Genomic DNA, 21,416 nt, shown 5'->3' on the forward strand with positions numbered 1-21,416 from the left:
AAACACTCTCTGGCAGACAGGCGTGTTGTGATAACACTGCCATTACACACTAACAGACAAGTTACATATGACGGCACTGTGACATCTTCAGGTTGTTCTATCTTTTGGGGCTGATACGTGGAAAAGTGGTGGGAACAAGCGAGCTCCTGAACACTAAAGAGAACATTCAGCCTTGCACTGTCTGATAAAGTTCTATGTGCCACTTTCAAGACATCTTTGGATGTATTTACTGTATTTAGAGAACAGAGAACCTTATCTAATGGTTTGCAGCATATCTGTACTGCAGACAAAGCTCTGACACATATAGGGTTAACTTCTTGAGCTGTATAGTAATGTATTATAGGCTGGCATGTTATTAAAAGTCAAGTTTTTCACTTTATTATGTTTTGCACCTGTGTCTGCTGCGCCCTGTGTCTCTTGATAAGAGGGCTTTTGTTGGTCAAAGCTGGCTGTGAGGGGAGAGATAGGCTGTGTGCGTACAGTGTGTGTGTGTGTGTGTGTGTGTGTGTGTGTGTGTGTGTGTGTGTGTGTATGTTGGGGTAGAGGTGGTGGAGGAGGGGTTTGCTACAAGTTTTGTACTGCAACTTACACATGGCCCAGCTCATGAGCGATGGTGAAGGAGGCACTAATTCCATTTTCCTCACTGATGGAGCAGCTCCGGTACTGGTCGCACATGGTCCCCAGCTCTGCAAGCCCTGCAGGGTCACGTACACACAGATGCAAATAAACACATACAGACACACAGCCCTGCTGCTTGAGTGTTAAAGGCGATTAAACCATCAAAACTTCTGTTCCGTAAGAGAGATTAGCACCGCCACCGACTCCCTCCATCCTCCCTCCCTCCTCCCTTTTCTACCACTCTGTTCTGTCACTATAATATTATTAGCTGACAGCTTGCCATAAACTCATTTCTTCACAGTTTATGAGCTGTGGTTAACGGAGTGGAAAGTTAATTGTAACATACTTGAGGTGGAGATATTTTTGCAAAGAGAAAGGCAAAAGTTTACCTAACGTGTCACATTTATCTTTCGCACGGCAGATGTCTTCCCTGAAAGAAAAAGAAAAAACACAATGCTGTTACCCCTTTTTGAAAAGGACAGTTTATCTAGAGCAACTTGGCTTTGCTTTCAAAGTGAGTATGGGAGATGAGTGTGTACCTGGTGATGAGGAGTGCTGTGTCATGGTGAGAGGGATGGCTGTCATCCTGGACGTTTTGGCTCTGCTGCCAGACACAGAAGTTGTGGAGAGTCGTGGCAGCATTGAAGCTCACTGTGGGCCCTTCCTGTTGTGGATGAAACACCATTGGGGATGTGACCAAGAAACTGGCTATACACATTGCAATGTAGTAAGTAGTAGTTGTAGTAAGTCCATCTTAAATTACATGTTAAAGGGATATTCTTCAATCTGTCTTATTCTCCTATTTTTGTCCATTGTGACAACTGGACTTGGAGAGATTTGGGTAATATAGTCTTTGGCAAGAACCCCTTCAAAAAAATGATGTCAAACATGTTTTAGAAAGACTGCAAGTAAACACAGAAACTAGTCCCTTAGAAAGGTGAAGTTCTGATTTTTTTTCCAACCCGGCGCAGATAGTCATCCATTTTGTATTTGCTACATACAAGATAATCTGCCAGGCAGTATTTCTAGATATTCATATATGGGTGAAGTTGTAGGGTCTCACTTATAGTGTTAGTCAATGAAAACTGAACAGTGAGTATCTTCTCATTTTATTTTTGATAATTGGAAACTTGCAGAAACAACTACGACTACTTGTCTAGCATGCAATGACCACATTAATGCCGTTAAGTAGGCCTGTTGACCCAGAAATTGATCCGTTGTGCTATTCAGTTCATTACAACAGCTAAAGGGGTTTCCAGGTGACTTCTTTCTGTATTTGAGATTTGGTTTGATCGTTGATTTGAGTTTCCCGGTAAATGAACAAACAGACGTTTTTTGGAAAGCTGCAGGAGGATCATGCTCTTTACACTGATCAATCATTCAATAACCGAGGTGGTGAGTAAAATGTTATTATGACCAACAGTCATAATAGACAAAAATGTGAATGTGTACCCAGGGTTAAGCAAATACATCAGAATTTAATTTAACAATCAGTTAATATGACAAAGCACAGCGAGTCTCTTCAGCCACCTCTCCTTTGCAGGTGGCTAGCTGCCTCACTATAGTTTCGTTTGTATTCCAAGGAGACCTCTCTTGAGACGTGAGACTGACAAGGCAGGCAGTGTCCTTTCAAACAGGCCCCACAGAGAAAAAGCCAGGCCAGGGACACCTGCACTGACGTCAGCCATATTGGAGACCTGGATACAGGTAGCATTCAAGCCCCCGCACTCACCTGTTCATTGTGGACAACGACTAGCTTGACAATCATGATGTTGATGAGGTTTCCTACGCTGGGGTCCCTGTACACTGCTGCTACCTGTAACAAAGACAAAACACACAGACAAAAAATGCAAACCTCCACTAACCTGAACCAGAGCACAGATAGGGACAGTATAAATGCTACATCTTAACTCAGTACTTGGAATGAGAAAATACAGCTATTGTTTTTTTCTGGTTAAGCTCCATGGGGTTTAATCAAAATAGTAACAGTTCATTGAAGTCAAAAGAAACCAAAAATGTCTCCTTCAGGGTAAGTTTAATCAACAGGGTATTAAAACCAATTACAATTCCCCCACGGACCTTAGCAAAGAAAAAATAAACTAAAACCTGGACCCAGCAACAAATGTGAAACTTCCACAAAGCTGGAGCTCAGAGCCCCTCTGTGAGGACAGCAAAACATTCCCTCTGTAGTTTTTCCCCTCCGCTTCTCTTGCTTTTCTCGTGCACCCCTGTCACGGTCCGCCAGCAGTCTCCTGAGGCCGTGTGCGGCCTCCTGACAGGAACTCATTAGTCCACTATAAACATTTAGCTTGTCTTAGCCTGGGGAGGCAAACGTGGCCCAGGCCAGTCCAGTGTGGGCAAAGGGAGCCTGTCTTTGCATGCTCTAAGTCCAACTGTAACACAGGACACAGTTCTGTATCCCCCGCCCCAGTGTATGTCATTGTATGATAAGTGCGGGAACCAGAAGTGAGGAGGACTGCAGCCTACACTGGACCGTCACTCCACTATCTCACACAGCCAGTTAGCTAAAAACAAGCTCTAAGGGTACTAATGAAATGTCAGCAGGGCCATAGCTACCACTGAGGACACTGAGGTCTCTGTAATAGTTCTGGGAATCTTTGGGTTAAATTACATTGTTCGTTTACAGTTTCTGATTTCAGGCAAAATAATTGCATTTGAATATTCAAAACATTTTGCAGATGGGCTGGTGTCTCATCAAACATTTCTTGGGTGGGTGGGGTTTTTCTTTTTTTCGGGAATTTGGACTCATTTAAATTTAGATTTTATTAAATTTATTTATTTTCTAAAATCCTAGCTACAGCCCTGGATGTCTGAAATAGTAAGAGTAACACACACACTTTTCACTAGTCAATATACTATATATAATGTGACTTAGGCACTTCATCAGCATGACCAATACATAAAAACCTCACTTAGATCAAACCCAATGGATCAGACTTGGTAGATTTCTCTGTTCTCCTTAAAATGGCTCTGTTATATTTTGGCTGGTTTGGTTAAATTGTGGCTACAATAAAGTGACTGTGAAAGCAGAAAGAAAAAGTTTGAATGTGTCTGCACCACTCGTCTGAAGACATAAGCATGGCAGAACTAATGTTGTGACTTCAAACCTGGCAATAAAAAGTGGCACATCTAACACTGACTGTACCTTCTCAGCCTTACTGAAGGATAGCACTCCACTGACAATCATTACTCCTTTATAAGTAAATGAGTGTTTTGAACACTCTGTCTGTCATACTGGTGAGAGACAGCAGAAGGTACACACAGTTCAGTACAATTGATAACCTATCCTGCTTTGAGACACAGACTCCCCCAACACTTTTACTCTAACAGTCAGGACAGTCAGTCAGTCAGCCAGTCACAGTGTTAGTGGCTTGATTACCAGCCAGCTCTCCCACAGTCAGATATAGGACCCACATAGAGGTCAAGGTGCTGAGTCAGGATTTTACCAATTAACTGGCCCACTTTCGTTGAAGCAGCAGCAGCCGCATGCTAGGGTCACGTCAGGGTTTACAACCAAAACGTCAAACAGTAACATCTGAGGCTAGAGACACACAAACCTGGACTGGGAGATTTTGTTTCACATTTTAGAGGCTTTGTTCACCAAATTACAAAAAAAAACATTTCTTACCTCCCTTATGCCATGGAGACTTGAGTTTTATTTGCCCCAGGTGTCAGTTTGTGAGATTTCTGCCACTTCCCCAATACAATTAAGGAATGGTGGTGTTCACAGCATTTAAAAACTGTATTTAAATGTTGTTTTCATAGGAACTATTTCTTGAGAATGTAGGCCCAATGAAAACTTCTCAAAACAGGGTCTTATCATCTAGAATAAAAGGATCATTTTTAAAAACCAAATTGTGTTTTTGTATATCTGTATTTAGGCCCAGTTGTGTTTAAACTACAGCAGAAAGTCCAACAAATGTTTTACATAAGGTTCAACTTTGGTGAACTCTGAAATGTGAATTCATGGTGGAGAGCTGGGGAGTCGAACATAGATGGAGCTCTTTTAGCTGATTAGCTGTGTTGCACCATCTGCTTTTATTCAACCCTCCTCTGCCAGAGTAAACTGCTCCAGAAGAGACATGGAGACAGGATACGTTCATTCTTGAATGTGTGAGCATTTTTTTTCTGTTAGCAACAAAGCTAGCTTTCTCCAACTGGGAGTTAACTGGCAGTTGGCAAGCTAGCTAGCTCAGAAAGCTATTGTGACAGGCTAGAGTTAGCATGTTCCCAGTTGGTTGGTGTGTTAGCGGTTAGCTCCCCAGTTAACCAACTAGCCTGCGAGTAGTCCTTCTGTCACCAAGCGTAAAGCATCTCCTATTTCACAAAGAAGCATTGATGAATTTTGTTGTTCCACTTTCTGCTGTGATCATGGCTTTAAGGGGCTAAAGACATCTCAGTGACGCATATCTCAAAACCTGGACAGATACTGTAAAACCAAAACTATCTGCATGGCTAGATATCAGTACAGGTAGATAGAAAAGTATTTTTGTTTTTTGTTTTTTTTTGTAATTTGGGTGAATCAACCATTTGAAATAAATACTGATGAACTGTATGCACATCCATCTGCATAAGAATGACACAGTAGTGTGCATGCTTACACACGTAGATATTCACCTAAAATGATAACCTCAAACTCACACCAAATTACCTAATAATATTGAAAAACATAAAAGAAATCTTCAACATTGAGACAAAATAATAATTTTAAGAAACATTATTTTACTTACTACTGACATGATTGTTAGGATGTAGTGCTCTAGGTTGCGTCCATGGTGGCGCACCATTTTGGCATCCGCCGTCACCATCAGCTCAACGTAGCGAGGGTAGGAGAGGAAGCGCTTGCGTCTGCGTGGGGATCTGGGGTGAGTGCTGGTGGAGCTGTTGTCATAAATGTGCTGGTCTTCTATCGTGGCTCTGAGAGAGTCCAGCTCCTCTCCCATATTCCCTCTGCTCTCAAAAGCAACTGGCCTCTTGGACTCCTCTGTTTTGAGAGAGAAAAAAGATGACAGGTGATGATGTGGAGAGGAAAAGATGTGACATCCAATCAGATATAAAACCACTCATGTATGGAGAGATTGCATTTTCATAAAAGTGTGTAGTTCACTTTGGGTTTTTTTTCTCTGTTTTGTTTGTTTGGGTTTTTTGGGGGGCAAGTTAAAGTACTGTTGTTAACTGATTATTCTAATCAATTTAATATCACCTAAAATTACTTGAATAATAAAGACTTTTATTCACAAAAAACAGTCACCAACAGTCACTCTGTGAGTGTTTAAACAAATAAGAAAAAATGATTGATCATATGGAGGAATTGGACTATCAAATACGCAAATTCTTCCACACTGGACATCCGGCGCTTTGTGTTATAAAGACATTTCATCAGGGAGCTATGGTACATCTACAGTTAAGAGCCAAGAATTTCAGCTTAGCTGAATTCCAGTGACATAACAGAAAGACGCTGGACTTCTGGCAAAGACCCGCCATAAATTATTGTGTCATTCCAGCGCTCAGGAAAGACACTGGGTCAGTGGTGAGCTTTGGGAATCAGAGTTTTCAGGTCAGGCAATGTGCACTCACTCTGCCTGAGTGTAAGCCACACAAAGAGAGAAAATCCCATGATGACTTTTTACTGACTCACGACTCACAAATCTTTAAATGATCGCACCTCTCTGATCCTGGCCATATCGTTTGACAATTGAAAAAAAGTATAATATGAACAATCATGCTGAAAGGCAACAAATCAAATATATATGATGCCAGATTGAAACGCTTCCATTTATAGGCTCTAGGTGAACGCTTTCAACAACAGCCTCAGATGAGGAAAAAAAAGAACCAGGACGTCAGCCATATACTGTGCATACTCGACTGGCATTCTCTCAGCTGAACTGCATGTGTTTAGCTGGCTATGAGCGATAGATTCCTTCACCATGACAGAGTGAAGATAAAAGAGGGAGACACAGGCAGAGACACAGACTAGGAAAGCATGAAGAGCTTGTTTCATTGGAGGAAAAGAAAAGCCAAATCTGCAAAGGTCAAAGCAGATTTAATTACACATACATGTATGACTGTCCATATCCTATCCGCAGGGATGTTTCCTAACACTGCAGCCTGACAGAGTTTGGAAAGAGAGTTTGGTAGAGCCACAGGTAGAGCAGGGGAACAAGAGGAGAGACAGACTTTCCAGTCTCCACACAAGCAAGCTCCAAACCTCTCATAAAACCCTTTGCTTGGGACACACAGCTGAAGTATATTCCTGTTACCGACCAGAAAAACACCCCATACTGAAAACTAAGAGATGGATCTTTGTCATGGAAAATCTCTTCAACATCATCAATCAAGTTAATGATGAACGCATCATCAAGTGCCTAGTCTGAATGTCAAAATGTTTCAGCCAAGATGAAACATTTTTGTGTTGAAACAGGCCATCTGAGGACAAAGTATATGCATACAGGTCATTGTGCTGTTCAGATTTGCAGAGATGCATAGGCACATTTGACACTATGTAAGAAAGATGGAAGATGGATTTAAAGTAGCCACAGAAATGTAGCAGGGGCAAATGGTAAATCATGCAAACACGCAATCTGAGATTTCTTATTTCTTATACCGCCATAACTCTGAAGCCTTTTGCTCCAGTCTTTGACCGAATGCATGTAAAAACATTTTTTTATTTATGTGATCCATATGGTCTCAATTAAAGCTAATTTCATTTTTATTTAGGAGTTAAAATGCACCTCTTATAAGTTATGTCAACCTTCTGCCATGTTTTCTGCAGCTTTTAAGGACACATGCAGACATTAAAAAATGAACAATCTCGTGGCATATAAATTAAACATGAAATGACATTCAATGAACATTACACAACTGTCAGTGTTTACGAGCCAAGCATAGTTTGGAGTCCGTCATCCTAAACAACCTCCTCAACTTTGGATAACACGATTATTGTGAAGAGTTCCATTGTCTTCTAAACACTCAATCTTTCCAGTCAGTCAGACAGAGAGAGATTGTGTGTAACTGTTAGGTCAGAGAAAAGCAAAAAGAAAAAAGAAAAAAGAAAAGAGGAAAGAAAACTCGTCGAGCGCTCCGAGATTATTCAAGCGATGCCCCCAGCGGGCACGCGAGGTGGAGCGTGACTCCCTGGCACAATGGCACATAGCTCTTGCCGCCGTGAGGCCCAGCCCCATGCCAGTGCCAGCATCCAAGTCAGCGCCAAGCCTGTCTGTGCCCGCGCACACAGCCCAGGCCGCTGGGCCAGAACAGAGCTTTGTATTTTCCAGGAAAAATCTCTCCAGGGCCAAACCCACTACACTAAACCCCTTAAACAGACTCATCACTGCAGACAGTCTGACATCAAAGGGATTATCAAAGCACAGAAGAGTATCTACATCTACAGAAATTGGTGTTAAGTCTCAGTGCAAGCGAGTGTGAGACGAAAAAAGAGAAGAAGAGGAGGAGGCGAAAATATGGTCTCCGTTATAATAGCCTTTGAATCACAGCAGATTAGCCACACACAACCTTTCCTAAATCTCCTTAGGTTCAAATCCCCCTCTCGCTAGGTAGTGAGCTGCTACTTACACCATGAGAAGACAGGGGTGACTGCCCTGACCCGCTGCACACACAGAGACACGACATCGCCCGCCGGCATTGGGCAACAAATCAGTATCACCTACACAGCTACATCTTTGGAGTTTACATTGAAACATTGAATAGATTTAATTTCTTTGTACACTAGCACAAATGACCATGAGTCTATAAAACTGAGCTCCAGCGGTTCCTCATAACAGAGAACAATAAAATGAGCCCTGCACGGCATGAGTGTTAGCATTTCTAAAAGTTGTAATTTGTTTGGCTCCAGTATGCACATAGCTGAAACAGAACCACACCACATTCACTTTTCTGCTCTAACGCCTACTTGACTTGTAAACTTGCAAATGTCTTTTTATCATTGTGCCAAAAGATAATCAAACACAACACAGATTATAAACAATGTTTATCTACTCACTCAATAACATGTTTAATTGCACACCAAGTACCCCACACACATTATGACTCAACATATTTCAAGATTTCAGTTGGGTTCGAATGCATACATATGTTTACACTTAATTTTGTTTACATTCACTATTAAACATTTAAGTGTGGGAGCATTTTGATGCTTGTATATGCACTTTCTTTGAGCCCATTCATGTACATCCAGCCTGTCCAAAAGGATCTTGTTGAGATTTCAGTCTAGATCAAAGAGTTGCTCTTTGACTCTCCTTCAGTTCTCTGTCAAAAGTATCAATGCCAAAGGCCCAACAATGGGGAACACACATTTCATTGTTGAACTAATTAACATTCTTTTACAATGGCCCGCTGAGAGTTAAAGCGCCCTATTCCCTGGGTGCCAATTAAATGGACCGTATACCTTACATTGAGTATAGGTAGTGCCTTGGTTCTATACGAGGTCAGACACTCTGGTTACCGCAGTTTAACTGACAGTACAACTCAAGAGGGGAAAAAATGTTGAGACTCTTGCAGACAGAGGCACAATTAAGTGCAATTCTGTGGCTAGACAGAGAAAAGCAAAGGCAGCTAATTGTTGCTGCTGAAGAAGGCTTTTAAACGTGAAGTGGCATGGCTTTTGACCTCATTGGAAGACGGTGCGCTTTGTACACTTACAGTGCTCTCAGAGTTCACTTGTTATTTTCAGTTCAGAGGCATGCTGAAGACAGCATGGTGGTCAGCTGAAGAATGTGTTTGGAGAAGCAGACCTCCTCTGAGGAGACAAAACACTCCTTATGGACCTGGACACCTAGTGATGGGCAGGGGCCTGGAGTGTTTTCCTTTGTCAGAATCAAACTGAGTGTTTCAGATTCATCCAAGAAATTCATCCTAACGTACTGTGGATTGAATCATTGATGGATAACTGAAGTTATTAAAACTAGAAAACAGTCAGAGTGCATACATCCACTAACCTCCTCAAAGACTGCACAATTCTTTGTTGTTACAATAATAGGAAATGTTTATCTAAAATGTTATCGTTATCATGACAATTGTTCTGATTGGCTGATGGCAACAATTTAGGATAGGATCACACCAATTTGAAATGTGAAAATGCCACTAAAAAGTATAGTATGTATATATGCACAGTATATACATTACGGAGTGATTTGTGTCCTCAAATTATTTAACGCATTCTTTGGAATTAGTAGCACTGTTGCAGAGGTAAAAGCTGAATTTGCGGTTTGTTGTAGCTAGCCCGGTCCGTTAGTGAGTGGCACCCACAGTGTTAGCTCCAAGCTAACAGCTGTGTTTCTGTGCCCTCTAAGTACTTTAGTTAATTTATTCACATAGAGAGCATTAAGTTATCACATTCACTCTTTGATTCTTTATTTTCTTGCCAATGTCTTTCTCATACAAGCCACACTTCCCATCAAGTTTCATGCAAATAATTCAACTAGTTTTTGACATGTCCTGGTAACAAACATACAAACAGGGCCCAAATATCCCTCCTTGATGGAGGAAACTAATGGAATTAGGTTTGCAAAGACTCTTACTGTGATTTTAGACTATTTTGAGAACAGAGCGCCTCATTTCTAGCCTTTATTATAGTACGTTCTGCGTCTCTTTTGCATAAGGAACCCACTTTCAGAAAGGTGGTTATGGTTTACTGTGTAAAGTTAAGGTGAGAGGCTTTTGAAAAAAACATGGCATCATGAAACCAACCGTTAACATAGCATCTGACTGTGGCGTCTAACAAGAACATGAAGATGGGCACTTAGGATAATTCCAGCTTATTACAACTTGGCTCTTATTTTCTTAGTTTTGGCCATTATTCCTATCGGTAATAATAACATTGTACTCATTAACTTCCAGGAACAAGTCAGATAAATGGACTTTGTAGTACTATAGCAATATCACCATGCTACCGGATCTCAGAAATTACTTTATCATAGAAAGGACGGACTTAACTTAATACCACTAAACCAGAATCCATACATGAAGAACCTACAAATACCACAACTGTGAATACAGTGTCTAAAAATACAAAGAAAAAAAAGAAAACCGTTGTGACAATAGTTCAGAACAAGCAACTTTTTGAATAAAACTGTGGAGGTTGATAAGTTAATAGGAGGAACGCTCCTCCAATACAATCAGTAGGGATGAAGTCATTACAGCTCCAGTATTTTCAAGCCTATTTAAACCCTGAAACAAATAGTTTTGCCTTGACATAAACAAAGTAGGTCTGCAGTTTGGAGTGAAGTCTGGCCTCTCAGATGATAAACAGCCAGAGCCACAGGCGATGACACTGATGTTTCACTGGCCAGCTCTCAGCACTGCCTCTCCCCAGTCCACCTCAGTGGGAAACTGTCGCTCACCTGTCACCCCCTCTCACCTCTGACTGTCACCCATGCCACCATGCAGTCAGTCACTGTCACTCAAGTTGCTCTAACCATTCCAATCAGCCCCCATCTGTTAAGAATGCCCAGACAGTAGACAGTGGCAGAAAATAGCCCCAGCTGGAATCTGTCACGGGAACTCCCGGGACAACACAACACGTCGGGTTCAATAGGGCTGAGGCCTCCGGGCAGGCAGACACATGGCAGCTATTAAAGTTATAGACTGTCTGTAGCTGCCCAGCCCTGTTCGGCCCTGTCCAGAGTATCTGTTATCTTAAAATCAGATGACAGTGACTGCAATGGACCATATTATCTGTCATTCAGTGTTGTGAAATTTGATGCCTGAAGGGAAAACGTGGACATTACACAAAACTAATATACATGTTGGCTCAAGACTCGCATTCAGTGCATGGCAAAACACATTTGTCAAATCATTTGACAATTGAGACTAAGATCCTTGGCGCTCCAAAGAAAACGCTACGTTCATTCAAAAGGACAATCAAAAGACAAAGGAAATTCTGATTCTTTTTCTATGTGGGCCAAAAGCAAGCCAGTGGATGAGAAAGCTACTTTAGAGAAACAGGTGTAAAAGAAGAAGGCTGGCGGTGGGAGTTTGGAAAAAGGGCTTGGGCCTCTGCCAAGCTCTGCAGCAAAACCGTCAGGCACATGCAGCATAGGCCAGGACTGCTCAAACACATGAAGAAAGAAGCTCTTTTCTCCATTCCTCTGCACTGCTTGCTCAGCAATTCCCAATACTCAGCGTGACACTATGTCTACTGACAGGCCAGGGAGATAACATGAGCTCCTGATGGATACAAACACACACTCACAAGCAAGCCATCTCTGCATGCACACAAAAGGCCAAAAACAAACTTTTTTTCCCTGGCAACAATAGGTACTTCCTGGAACGGGGGAGGTCCAGTCTGTCCAGGGTGCATGAGGGCACAAAGCAAGCCTAAGCCTTTTGGAGCCATCTGACATTCAGAAGCTCCACACCATCTATAGCCAGACCCTAGAGGTGAGAGAGTTTGTCCGAGTGATCAGCAGGCGTCTATCACACCCTGGCTGACCACCTCTCCTGACCCCTGTCAAGAGTCGGAGTTAAGAGGAAAACAAAGAGCTTAATGCACACATAGTTCCAACTGAGGCCCAGCAAACAAGCCAGCAACCACGCACCTCTAGGAGGGGAAAAACTCAAGGTCACATCCACCCGTCCAGTGAGTGACTCCAAACAAAGAGGGAAGTGAGGTCACAATCAACAAGTGCTTCCATTCACATACATGAAAGCGCAAAGGGAGAGCGGGCAGCGATTCAAGTCGGCTAGTTCAAACCGCAGGCGGGGGAGGGCATTTTTTCCATGTAAATGAACCCATTGACCAAAAACCTGATGCTAGCATTTGAACTACCATGTATACACAGTGGGCACCAAGGGGGGAATCCTATACAATGATTGTGTTGAGGGTCAGGGGGCACAGATGCCATGTGTGCCAAGTATTGCCACATCAAAGCCAGTCACTTTGCTGTCCCAGCTGCCCTCAGTTAGCCATCAAGAAATCGGGTGAAACGCTCGGGAGCTGACACTGGAACACTGGTGTTTGGGTTTACAGCCGGCAATGTTTGCTGTCAAGCTGTCTGTATTCAATTCACTGTTTCTAATTCAGACAAAATATGACACCCATAGCTTTAGACACGCAGCCAACAACTGTGAGAAAGAGATACTGCACAGCTCCCCTTCCCTCCGTCTCCTGCTTGTCTTCACATGGATTTCAGAGAGCAAAGGGAAGAGAAGGAGAGAACAATCTGCCCCTATCTGTAGCTACCCTCATCCTTGTGGCTATCTCTATCGAAGGACGACGCTGGGATTCACATGCAAGCTCAGAGACAGATACCCCGTAGAAGCTGTCATTAAAGGTCGGAGCGGTGTTGTGATTTGAGCCCAGTAAGCTTCTTCCCCAGAGGCTTTTAAAAGCCAGAACCAGGCACAACAAGGCACTCTGTGACTTTAAAACATTAATCACCCACTCAACAGCTACCTACTCTAGAGGTATTCTAAACAGCAGGAAAGCCACCCAGGTTGGCTGACAGCGACAGAAGACTGATACAGTTGATAGCAATGTAAGTCAGTGTGACCAAATTTCATGGTCATGCTGTTCAGATTCTTTGATTCCCTCTTACATTTCAGACTTGCAGTATTAGTATGTTGTGGTTTCTAATAAATTTGGTTCTTATAAATTTAAAACGTATATTAAATTCACATCCATTCCACAGCACATAGAATGATGCCGTGGTGCTTTATCAACAGCGCATGAACACACACAGTGAAGAAAAGCAGCTGAAGACAGGTATATAGCCATGTCATGACTGCTGAAATAACAAAACATCGTTTTCCATCAAGGTAACACTTTAAAAGCCCTTATCATTGCACCTCTATTTCTGACACTTCACAGGTAGTGACAGCTCATGTACGAAAAAGTCAAGTATTTGTACGTGTCAGAGATGACAAGCGCAAAGTTAAAGACAAAAGTTCATCTTTGTTAAATTCCTATGGAAACATAGCCTTCCTCTCCTTTCAACACATTGTTGCGGAGGTGTGCAGGAACTGTACAAACTTTGGAAACTCTTCTTGCTTCAATAGATACAGAAGTCCCGGTTGTTGTTCTGGGACTGTAGCGCACTAAGGCAGAGCTGAGACATCATATCTGAGGGAAAAGCTTATCTCACCAGAGGTATCCTTCTGCTGATACACATTTTGTTTCCTGGAAGTCTGCTTGATAAAACGCGGCTTGTTTCATCTTCGTCATTTTCAAAAAGATGTTTTCTTTTGGAACACAGCAAAGAGAAAGGCAGATGAAGAATAATAATCACCACAGTGAGTAAATAGGTCTTGCAAAACAATGTCTTTACAGAGGGAAAAGGCTGCCTGACTTGCAGATTGGAGGCATTGTGTTTGAGATAGTTTCAGACCTATAAGGCCTCTAAAGCTTCAAACCTCTAAAGAGTTCCAAACCTGCCAAACCCCTCAGCACTCAAACTCCAGCTCCCAATTTTGATTTAAGAAAAGAGAGAGGGCCATAAGATGACTGACCTGACAGAGTGGTTTTACAGCTCTTCAAAAAAAAGACTCCCAGATACTGGGAAAGGAATTCTCCATAATCTGCAACTGAGAATTGTTGATCCACCTTGGGTAGCCAGTTACTGCAGTCCACTATTTACAAAGTTAAACTTCTTACAATTTTTAAACTAGATGCTGTATCATTTTGGTTTACCGTACAGAAAGAAATAATATCAGTTTTAAGGCCACAGTCAAAAAATACTGCTGCTTAGAGATCCAGGTCTTAATTACCCAGCTAACAAGGATTCTACTTGATGCTCTGGTGTTTCTCAACACTTACTCCCTCAGTAATTAAGTTGTGGTTAGGAGCCCCATATTTAGACACTGATTCTGTCTGATGAGGAACATCAGGAAAAGAAAGACAGACATACTGTACAGACATGGTGTAGAGCAGAGTAAAGAGAAGGGATGCGCAACAGGGACAAAGTTCTCAAAGAGCACATTTAAAAGCCCAAAGCCAAAAGGCAAATGTCCAAATCCAAGACTGGGAGCAGCCACTACGAGTGTTTTGCAGGCAGAAGAACACGCACCAAGCTAATGTTTATATCTAACCTGCTAGTAGCAGTGTGTACTGCACTCCTTCCCATAAAAAGACAGGACAGGTCTGTTAGTCTTGGCTCAGTATGGCCTTCAAAGAGCCCATTTATCGCTGCATCTGGAGAGGGGCCTATCTGATAAAGCTGAGGAGCTGCAGCCTGGGACACCTCACAGTCCTAACCCAGCCCCACTGGTTCTTTTAATCCTGCTGCTCATTGTTTACATGCCTACAGGTGTCTCATCCACATATGCATCTTCCTCCCTACTATCTCCTGCTATACACTGAATGTAATTTCTAGGAGTATATTGGTTCATAGTTGAGGTTATGAGATGAAAAGTCAGGATGTATCTCATTTCGAGTTAAGTATATATTAAGGGATAACTGGTTAAGACTAAATGATAACTGAATGATGACAATGGATGTTCCTGGGACATCAGAAGTCATGGGTCAAGCTTTCACCCACCCAATTCTTAAGAGAGTCTTAAGAGTAAAAGTGCCTCAGAGTGGGGGCTAAGAGACCCTCCAAATTTCTCAGTCTCTGTCTACCACACACAGACTGAAAGAGTGAAAGGGCAAAGCATATTAAGGAGGTATTGGCCTGGCCCATCAGGTCAGTCCAAGTTCTTTAAAGCACCGCCACACACAATGGCCACCACCAGGCGACAATGGCCGGGTTCAGACAACAAGCAAATCCAGCGGTCTGCACATGAAAGATTTATTGCATCGTACAACAAAGGCCGCCCACGGAGTTCCCTGTGAGGACGACTCTAAGGCTTTCCATCGTGGTGAACTCCACTGGGTTACCCCGCTTTCTCTTGAGGGCCTCTCCACCACCCAAAGGCCTCAACCATAAAAATTCAAATGAAATTGGGGGAACTTTCAAGCAGGATCCCAAGCGGAAAACCTCTCCAGAGCTTTTCATCGCAACTGCAAACTAAAAAGTAATTATTCCTTCCCTCTGAGCTCCTGCCACAGACCTGGGATTGAATGCTCCAGCAGGAACAGGAGTGAAAACACCAGGCAATGCAGCGTTTGCTTAATTAAATTGAAGCGTTTTCAGTAACACCCCTTCATCAAGACTGAAATCTTTTGGGTACCCTGCAAGCCAAAGATCGTGACTGAGTATAATTTACATTTTTATTGCCATGGCTCAGAGAGTGAATGCAGGCCATCAGAAGTTAAGTGTTTGTGGGCAAAAGTCAGACAGACAGTGGTTAAAGGCAGTATAGTTAGGCAGTCTGTTACCTGAGGCAGCACAGGGCTCTGTGTTGTTGTCAGTATTCGAGATGTTCTTATTCCTCTCATGTCGATAGACAAGATGAGGTTTGTTGTGCTCTTCGTCGTATTCCTCCCCCGCAGCATTTAAAAGTGGCTCCAAGAAGTATTCACCATGTTGTGTCGTAAATGTTCCAATCTAGAGCAGAAAAAAAGAGACGTCATTGATGGCTTTGGTATGAAGCATGCGCTTGCATGTGTGCATACTGTACTGTATGTGAGTAGTTTTCATTTAGAGATTAGGACATAGTTTCATTTAAAGAAGTTGTGATCTAATTGCAGTCATTCTGTGTTGCCCTTGGGCACCACTGTGCACATTATTTCCATGCTTTTGAACAAGCTCTGTTTTTTGACAGGTGGCTCAGAAAGGTCAGAGAATATTTATAACGGCTCGCTGTCATTGTTGAAAGTGTAAGCATGAGAATCAACAACATTTTAAGCCTTTTACACATTTATTGACGCGCAAGTATGTCATCATGATTCAGTAAACCATTTCACACCTTTATGCGCAGGCTGTTAAGTCGGACTGCTTGTTCTGACTGTGAGAATACATTTCCCCTCACTACCTGACACTGGGAGGAGTGACATCATCATACAAGGACAGAGCTGCTGACAGAGGAATGCTAATATTGATTTGGCAGCTGAGTCCCTCACAAAGCTTCTTAGCTCACTCAGCCATGAGTGCAATGGTGTTTGTATGGTAATTTCATGCGCACACTTAAACAGGATATTGGACACTGGAATGTTATCTTTAAGGCAGCATTATTCCATATCCATCCCCATAGGTGACGTTTGACAATGGAAAACATACAAATCGGATATGGAAAACATGTACAAACTGTATGTGTACCTTTCCTCTCCACCTTTCAAAGGGTGAAGGATTAGTTAGCTTGAAGCTATGCACCATACTTCCTCGAAAGTGCTACAGGCCTTTAGTGCTACGTGTGTTCTGCGCTGCAGTGTAATGAGCTTGTGAAAACATGACACAGAATAGAAAAAAAACACATCACTGGAAAAAGACTTCAGAGCCTTAAACATTTCTCATTGTCCTGCAATATAACCATTTATTCAGTTCTGACAAGCCACTGTGGATGAATTAAACTGCTTCTGCAATGCAGGAATGAATCAAAGTATTGGCAAAATCCAGTCACAGTGTGGAATTGTGAGGCATGGCAGCACATGCTGAGTTTTTGTGCAAACCCATCAAGAATTATCTTCTACCAAAGACAAATGCAGCATTAGGTGCACTGACAATGTTGTACGTCCTGTCAGTTCAGACACAAAACATGCTGTGACAAATGCTTTCCTGGAGAAGTTGAAACTGAAATGGAAGTATTCACTCAACTATCCCTCCAGTCAAAATTAAACTTAATTTGTTCACTACTCGTTCACTACTTTATTTTCCTGTTTAGGAGCCTATTATGGAGCCCATTGCAGCATGTACAGAGCAAAAAGCAGGGATTCAGTCAGCATGAACTTGTTTTAGTTTAACTGAAATATACATTTTCACTCATGTTCACTTCTCTGGGAAACAGAGACTCCTTTGAATTCTATATGTTTGGACTGAGGGCAGAAAACAGCAAAACGAATTCCTCATCGTTAAAGAGCATTTTTGTGTGCCTTAATACTTGATCACTGACATTGGCTTGAAAGCAAACATCTAGTAACATGAACCATCTTTTATGTAAAAACGACATTCGGTTTTGAGTTTCAATGTTAATTCTTGACCTTGGAAACAGCTGTTGACAAAATAATCTCACCACAAGGTTCCTTTAGTAACTGTTCTGGATCTTTCAGTCGTATCACATGATCTTCAGCTGATGAAAATCACCCAGTTGTCATGGCACTGTAGATGTTAAAATGTCCTTTTTGTGGCGAACTCCCACAACTTAACTTAAGCTTAGTCTCATTTGGTTGTGAGACATCGAACATGTGTCTAATTATTCCTGCACAAAGATTTAGGTGCATTTAAATTAAATATGAGAATGCTTTACTGCAACCGTTGTAGTGATCTCAATGTAATGAATGATTTATGCAATCTAACAACTGGCAGATGTTTACCTGTGTCTTGTAAATCACTATCTATGGTGAGTTAACTTTAATTAGATGATTATGGTTGAGCCTTTCTGAAGTTCTCATGTGGTGTCAACGGAAGGCTGAACAGACAAACGCTCTGTTTAGTCAATGGAGGGGGCAGAGTTTCAGGGTTTCCCAGCATTAGCTCAGCAGCAAATCTGGCAAAAGTTTGGACAGACACAATGGTTGCTGTTCAGTAGCGGGTGCTGAACTGGACCTTACAACTAAGGGACTCCTATTTGAAGCGAGGTCACGCTCATGACATGGATGGAATGACTGTTGGCACACATCTGTTTTGTTAAATCCCACAAAGACACTTTCAAAGTGTCTGTGGGTGCTGAGTCATCCAAAAGTGACGTACAGTTGCAGTCAATCTCTAAAGTTAAATAGGACATAAAGGTGTCATGAGCCTGATCTTTACACAGATGTACATCACTTGGTGCTGGAATGAAGATAGCCCCATTTCTCAGGACGAGCTGACTCACCACACACTTCTATTATGTGAGTGAACTTAGAGAGCGAGCTCCTTCAGGAACTAACATTTCCCACGGTGTGAGCGATCCTTAAGTTCCACACAACCTTCATTGGCAGTTGTCTCCTCCTCACAGCATTTCTCCTCTTTTCTGCCCGTCACAGCTCACTTTGAAAAGGCCAAAAGCTCCTCAACCCCGCCCCCCCCGATTCCCCCCTGGGGACGGCTTTGAGCAACTCTGGACGAAAGGGGAACCTGCTTTTTCTAGAATGACCCTTTTGTTTTAGGGCTTAATTATTCCTTAATGACCTCATCGCAACAAAATGTGCCTGGCCATTAAGCCCCAGTGATCAGATACGGACACATTTATGACCCAATAGCCTCTGGTGCTGTCTCCATTGTCCTGTCATTCTCAATGAGTGATGATGCGGATAAGCAACAAAGATTGCTTGAAAAAGGATGCAAACATGTTTGGATAAGCGAGTCATACATCAAAGTTGGGCAGAGGGGCAATTAAAGGCTTATTACCCTGATAATTCCAGCATACCTCATGTCTTAAATTGCTATACAAACATGAAAAAGCACTTTATTTGGTGGTCTCTTTTCTCCAGACCTACACTGAAAGGGAGTTAATCCCCACTAAGCGATAATACACAATGATTTTAAATCATTATGTCAGGTTTCAACAAGAGCACAATCACAATATATATTGTGAATGTACTAGTTCAAAAAGCCTCAAAGTGCAGCTGATACCTATTCTGTGACATGCTATCCTGGTACTGTACGCAGTGCACGTATCTAAAATAAGGATTATGTCACTGATAGGGGTTGTGACGGGGAGGTAGACTCCAAGGCTATGGTCCTCTCTGTCTGTGTTGCTGTGACCAGCCAAACACCCCCGCCACGCAGAGTCCACGCCAGAATCAGGCTGGCGCGACTGAGGTCAACCCCCTGCCCCTGGACCAGTAACCTTATGTGACCCATGAAGTCATCCCCTTCAACTCTTATCAGATTCTCTCACACAGGAGTCAGCAAACAAAAGGACTCAAGCATCAGGATCCTCATATGGTGGATATAATGGGGCTGTAAACTCATTATTACCCAATAACTCCATTACAGCCCCATAAGATCCAACAGATATGATGAAGGGCAATTAAAATGCAAACAGCTGCTTTAGACTGACTGTTGTTTGGGGCTACTGCTAATGATAACTTTCATTAACGCCTGATTTATTTTCCCATGAATCGATTACTTGACTAAACTATGAAAATACTCCCATCACAAGTTCCCAGAACCCTGAGGTGACTTCTTCACAAAGCTTGTATTCAATTTACAATGATATAAAACAGAGAAAAGCAGCAAGTCGTCACATTTTAGGAGCTGGAACCAGCAAATGATTGGCATCTGTGATTGATAAATTACTTAAATTATTAATCGAATATCAAACATTTCTGTTGATCAACTAATCGGTTACCTGGCCACTTATTTTAGCATGTGTGCTTTAAGCAGAGATTTAGAGGTGTGTTGTAGCAGCAAAGAAGCGTTTGATAAAGTAAAAGCACAGGCATGTCACCAAATAGCTGCACATACTGTAGATTTAACCCTGTGTAATTTCTACTTTATTGATCTTTGTAGGGTAAATGCGCCTTTAAGCTTGTCCTATCCTCATCAGCCAAAGAGCAGCAACCTGAGCTGATCAGGGCTTTTAGTGTGTCTTGCTCAAGAGCACTTCAGCCGAGTGGATGCTTGTTGCCACACCAACCTCCAGCCTCTAACCACTACACCACCCTGACGTGCAATAGCAGCATCACCCCACAGGCACTGAGACGCAGGGCTGCACGCTCTCCTCCTCAGTGACACTAGTCCAGTAACACTTGCTCTTGTTACACTCCTGCACACTTGACTTGAGCTGCGGGTTATGGGAGACATGCATGGATGGAATCCGTTGAAATGGGAGAAAGTGTGGAGGCCTGTCAGCGTCGCTTGATTAAAAGCGTCTAAAAAAAACTTTAAAAGATAGCGAGAAGTCAATACTCACAAGACCAGTGCACAGGCTGAAGACGGCAGGGTACTCGCTCTTGGCGTTGACGTGTCCGCGGAAAAAGCAGTGGCGCATATCGCTCGGGTCATGGAAGTGGGAGTCCGTGGCGTTGCTCTGTTCCGCTCCCAAGTGTGTCACTGTGTAAGAGGGGGCGATGAAGCCGGAGTGTGCGGTCAGATTGAGATGAAAGCGTTCCCCGAATGCATCAATCCTGTAGTGAACCCGTAAACCCGACAGGTCATCGTTTAAACTTCTCCGTCTCCTTCTGTAGTGCAATTTGTGGGGGAATGATTCTCCGAAGTCATTCACACGGAGCGGGGTGATGATTTCATACGATGACAGCTGCTTGATGAAGCTCTCTGCAACAAAAAAAGAAAGTTGTAATTTAGAGGCCAAGTAGAGGCATTAGCAGCAATGCAGCTGCAGCCTGATAATCCTACAGCACAGCAGGCATCACTCTCAGACACCACAGATCACCGTTAAAACACCTTCAACACTACCACTTAACCGTACCCATAAATCAAAACAAAACACTACCTTGTTTCGGATGCAATCGGTGTTGCAAAGTGTCCCGAACAAGTGCTGACAGATGACACATTAGTCCAACCAGCCAGATTGCAAACTGCATGATTTCCTCTGCGAAGAAACCCGGGCTGTCGTCTCCAAGGCAGTACCCTCTGTCTCTCCCGAGCGGCTCCCCCTCTCCCTCTCTCCTTGTCCGCGGCTTGTCAGCAACAGGTCGTGGGATCCGCGGAGGCTCTCTGCAGCGCAAGTCTTGCAAAGTGCACTGGCCTCATCGCATTGCTAAACATGCATCCACTACCCCTCTATAAACGCGAACTATTTATGACACATTCATCCCCCCTGACAAAAGAAAAATTGCT

At 42.7% G+C, this 21,416-nt stretch overlaps 1 protein-coding gene across 2 annotated transcripts in view; it reads right to left on the minus strand.

Annotated features, from left to right (window-relative positions):
- LOC139286025 (A disintegrin and metalloproteinase with thrombospondin motifs 20) overlaps positions 1–21,160 on the minus strand; it is a 77,557-nt gene extending 56,397 nt beyond the window's left edge. Inside the window, exons 1-9 of one of the 2 annotated variants that reach the window (XM_070906680.1) lie at positions 21,070–21,160; positions 20,530–20,891; positions 15,914–16,082; positions 7,253–7,266; positions 5,370–5,612; positions 2,351–2,434; positions 1,158–1,282; positions 1,008–1,048; positions 590–695 (exon numbers count right to left, since the gene is read on the minus strand). In XM_070906680.1, the coding sequence (XP_070762781.1) occupies positions 590–695; positions 1,008–1,048; positions 1,158–1,282; positions 2,351–2,434; positions 5,370–5,612; positions 7,253–7,266; positions 15,914–16,082; positions 20,530–20,891; positions 21,070–21,160 (1,235 nt within the window). Of the gene's footprint in view, positions 1–589; positions 696–1,007; positions 1,049–1,157; positions 1,283–2,350; positions 2,435–5,369; positions 5,624–7,252; positions 7,267–15,913; positions 16,083–20,529; positions 20,892–21,069 lie in introns of both variants that reach the window. The other variant, XM_070906679.1, reaches the window with a different exon arrangement.
- Between the last annotated feature and the right edge of the window lie 256 nt (positions 21,161–21,416).

The sequence above is a fragment of the Enoplosus armatus genome, chromosome 6, assembly GCF_043641665.1.
Source record: "Enoplosus armatus isolate fEnoArm2 chromosome 6, fEnoArm2.hap1, whole genome shotgun sequence".
NCBI lineage: Eukaryota > Metazoa > Chordata > Actinopteri > Centrarchiformes > Enoplosidae > Enoplosus > Enoplosus armatus.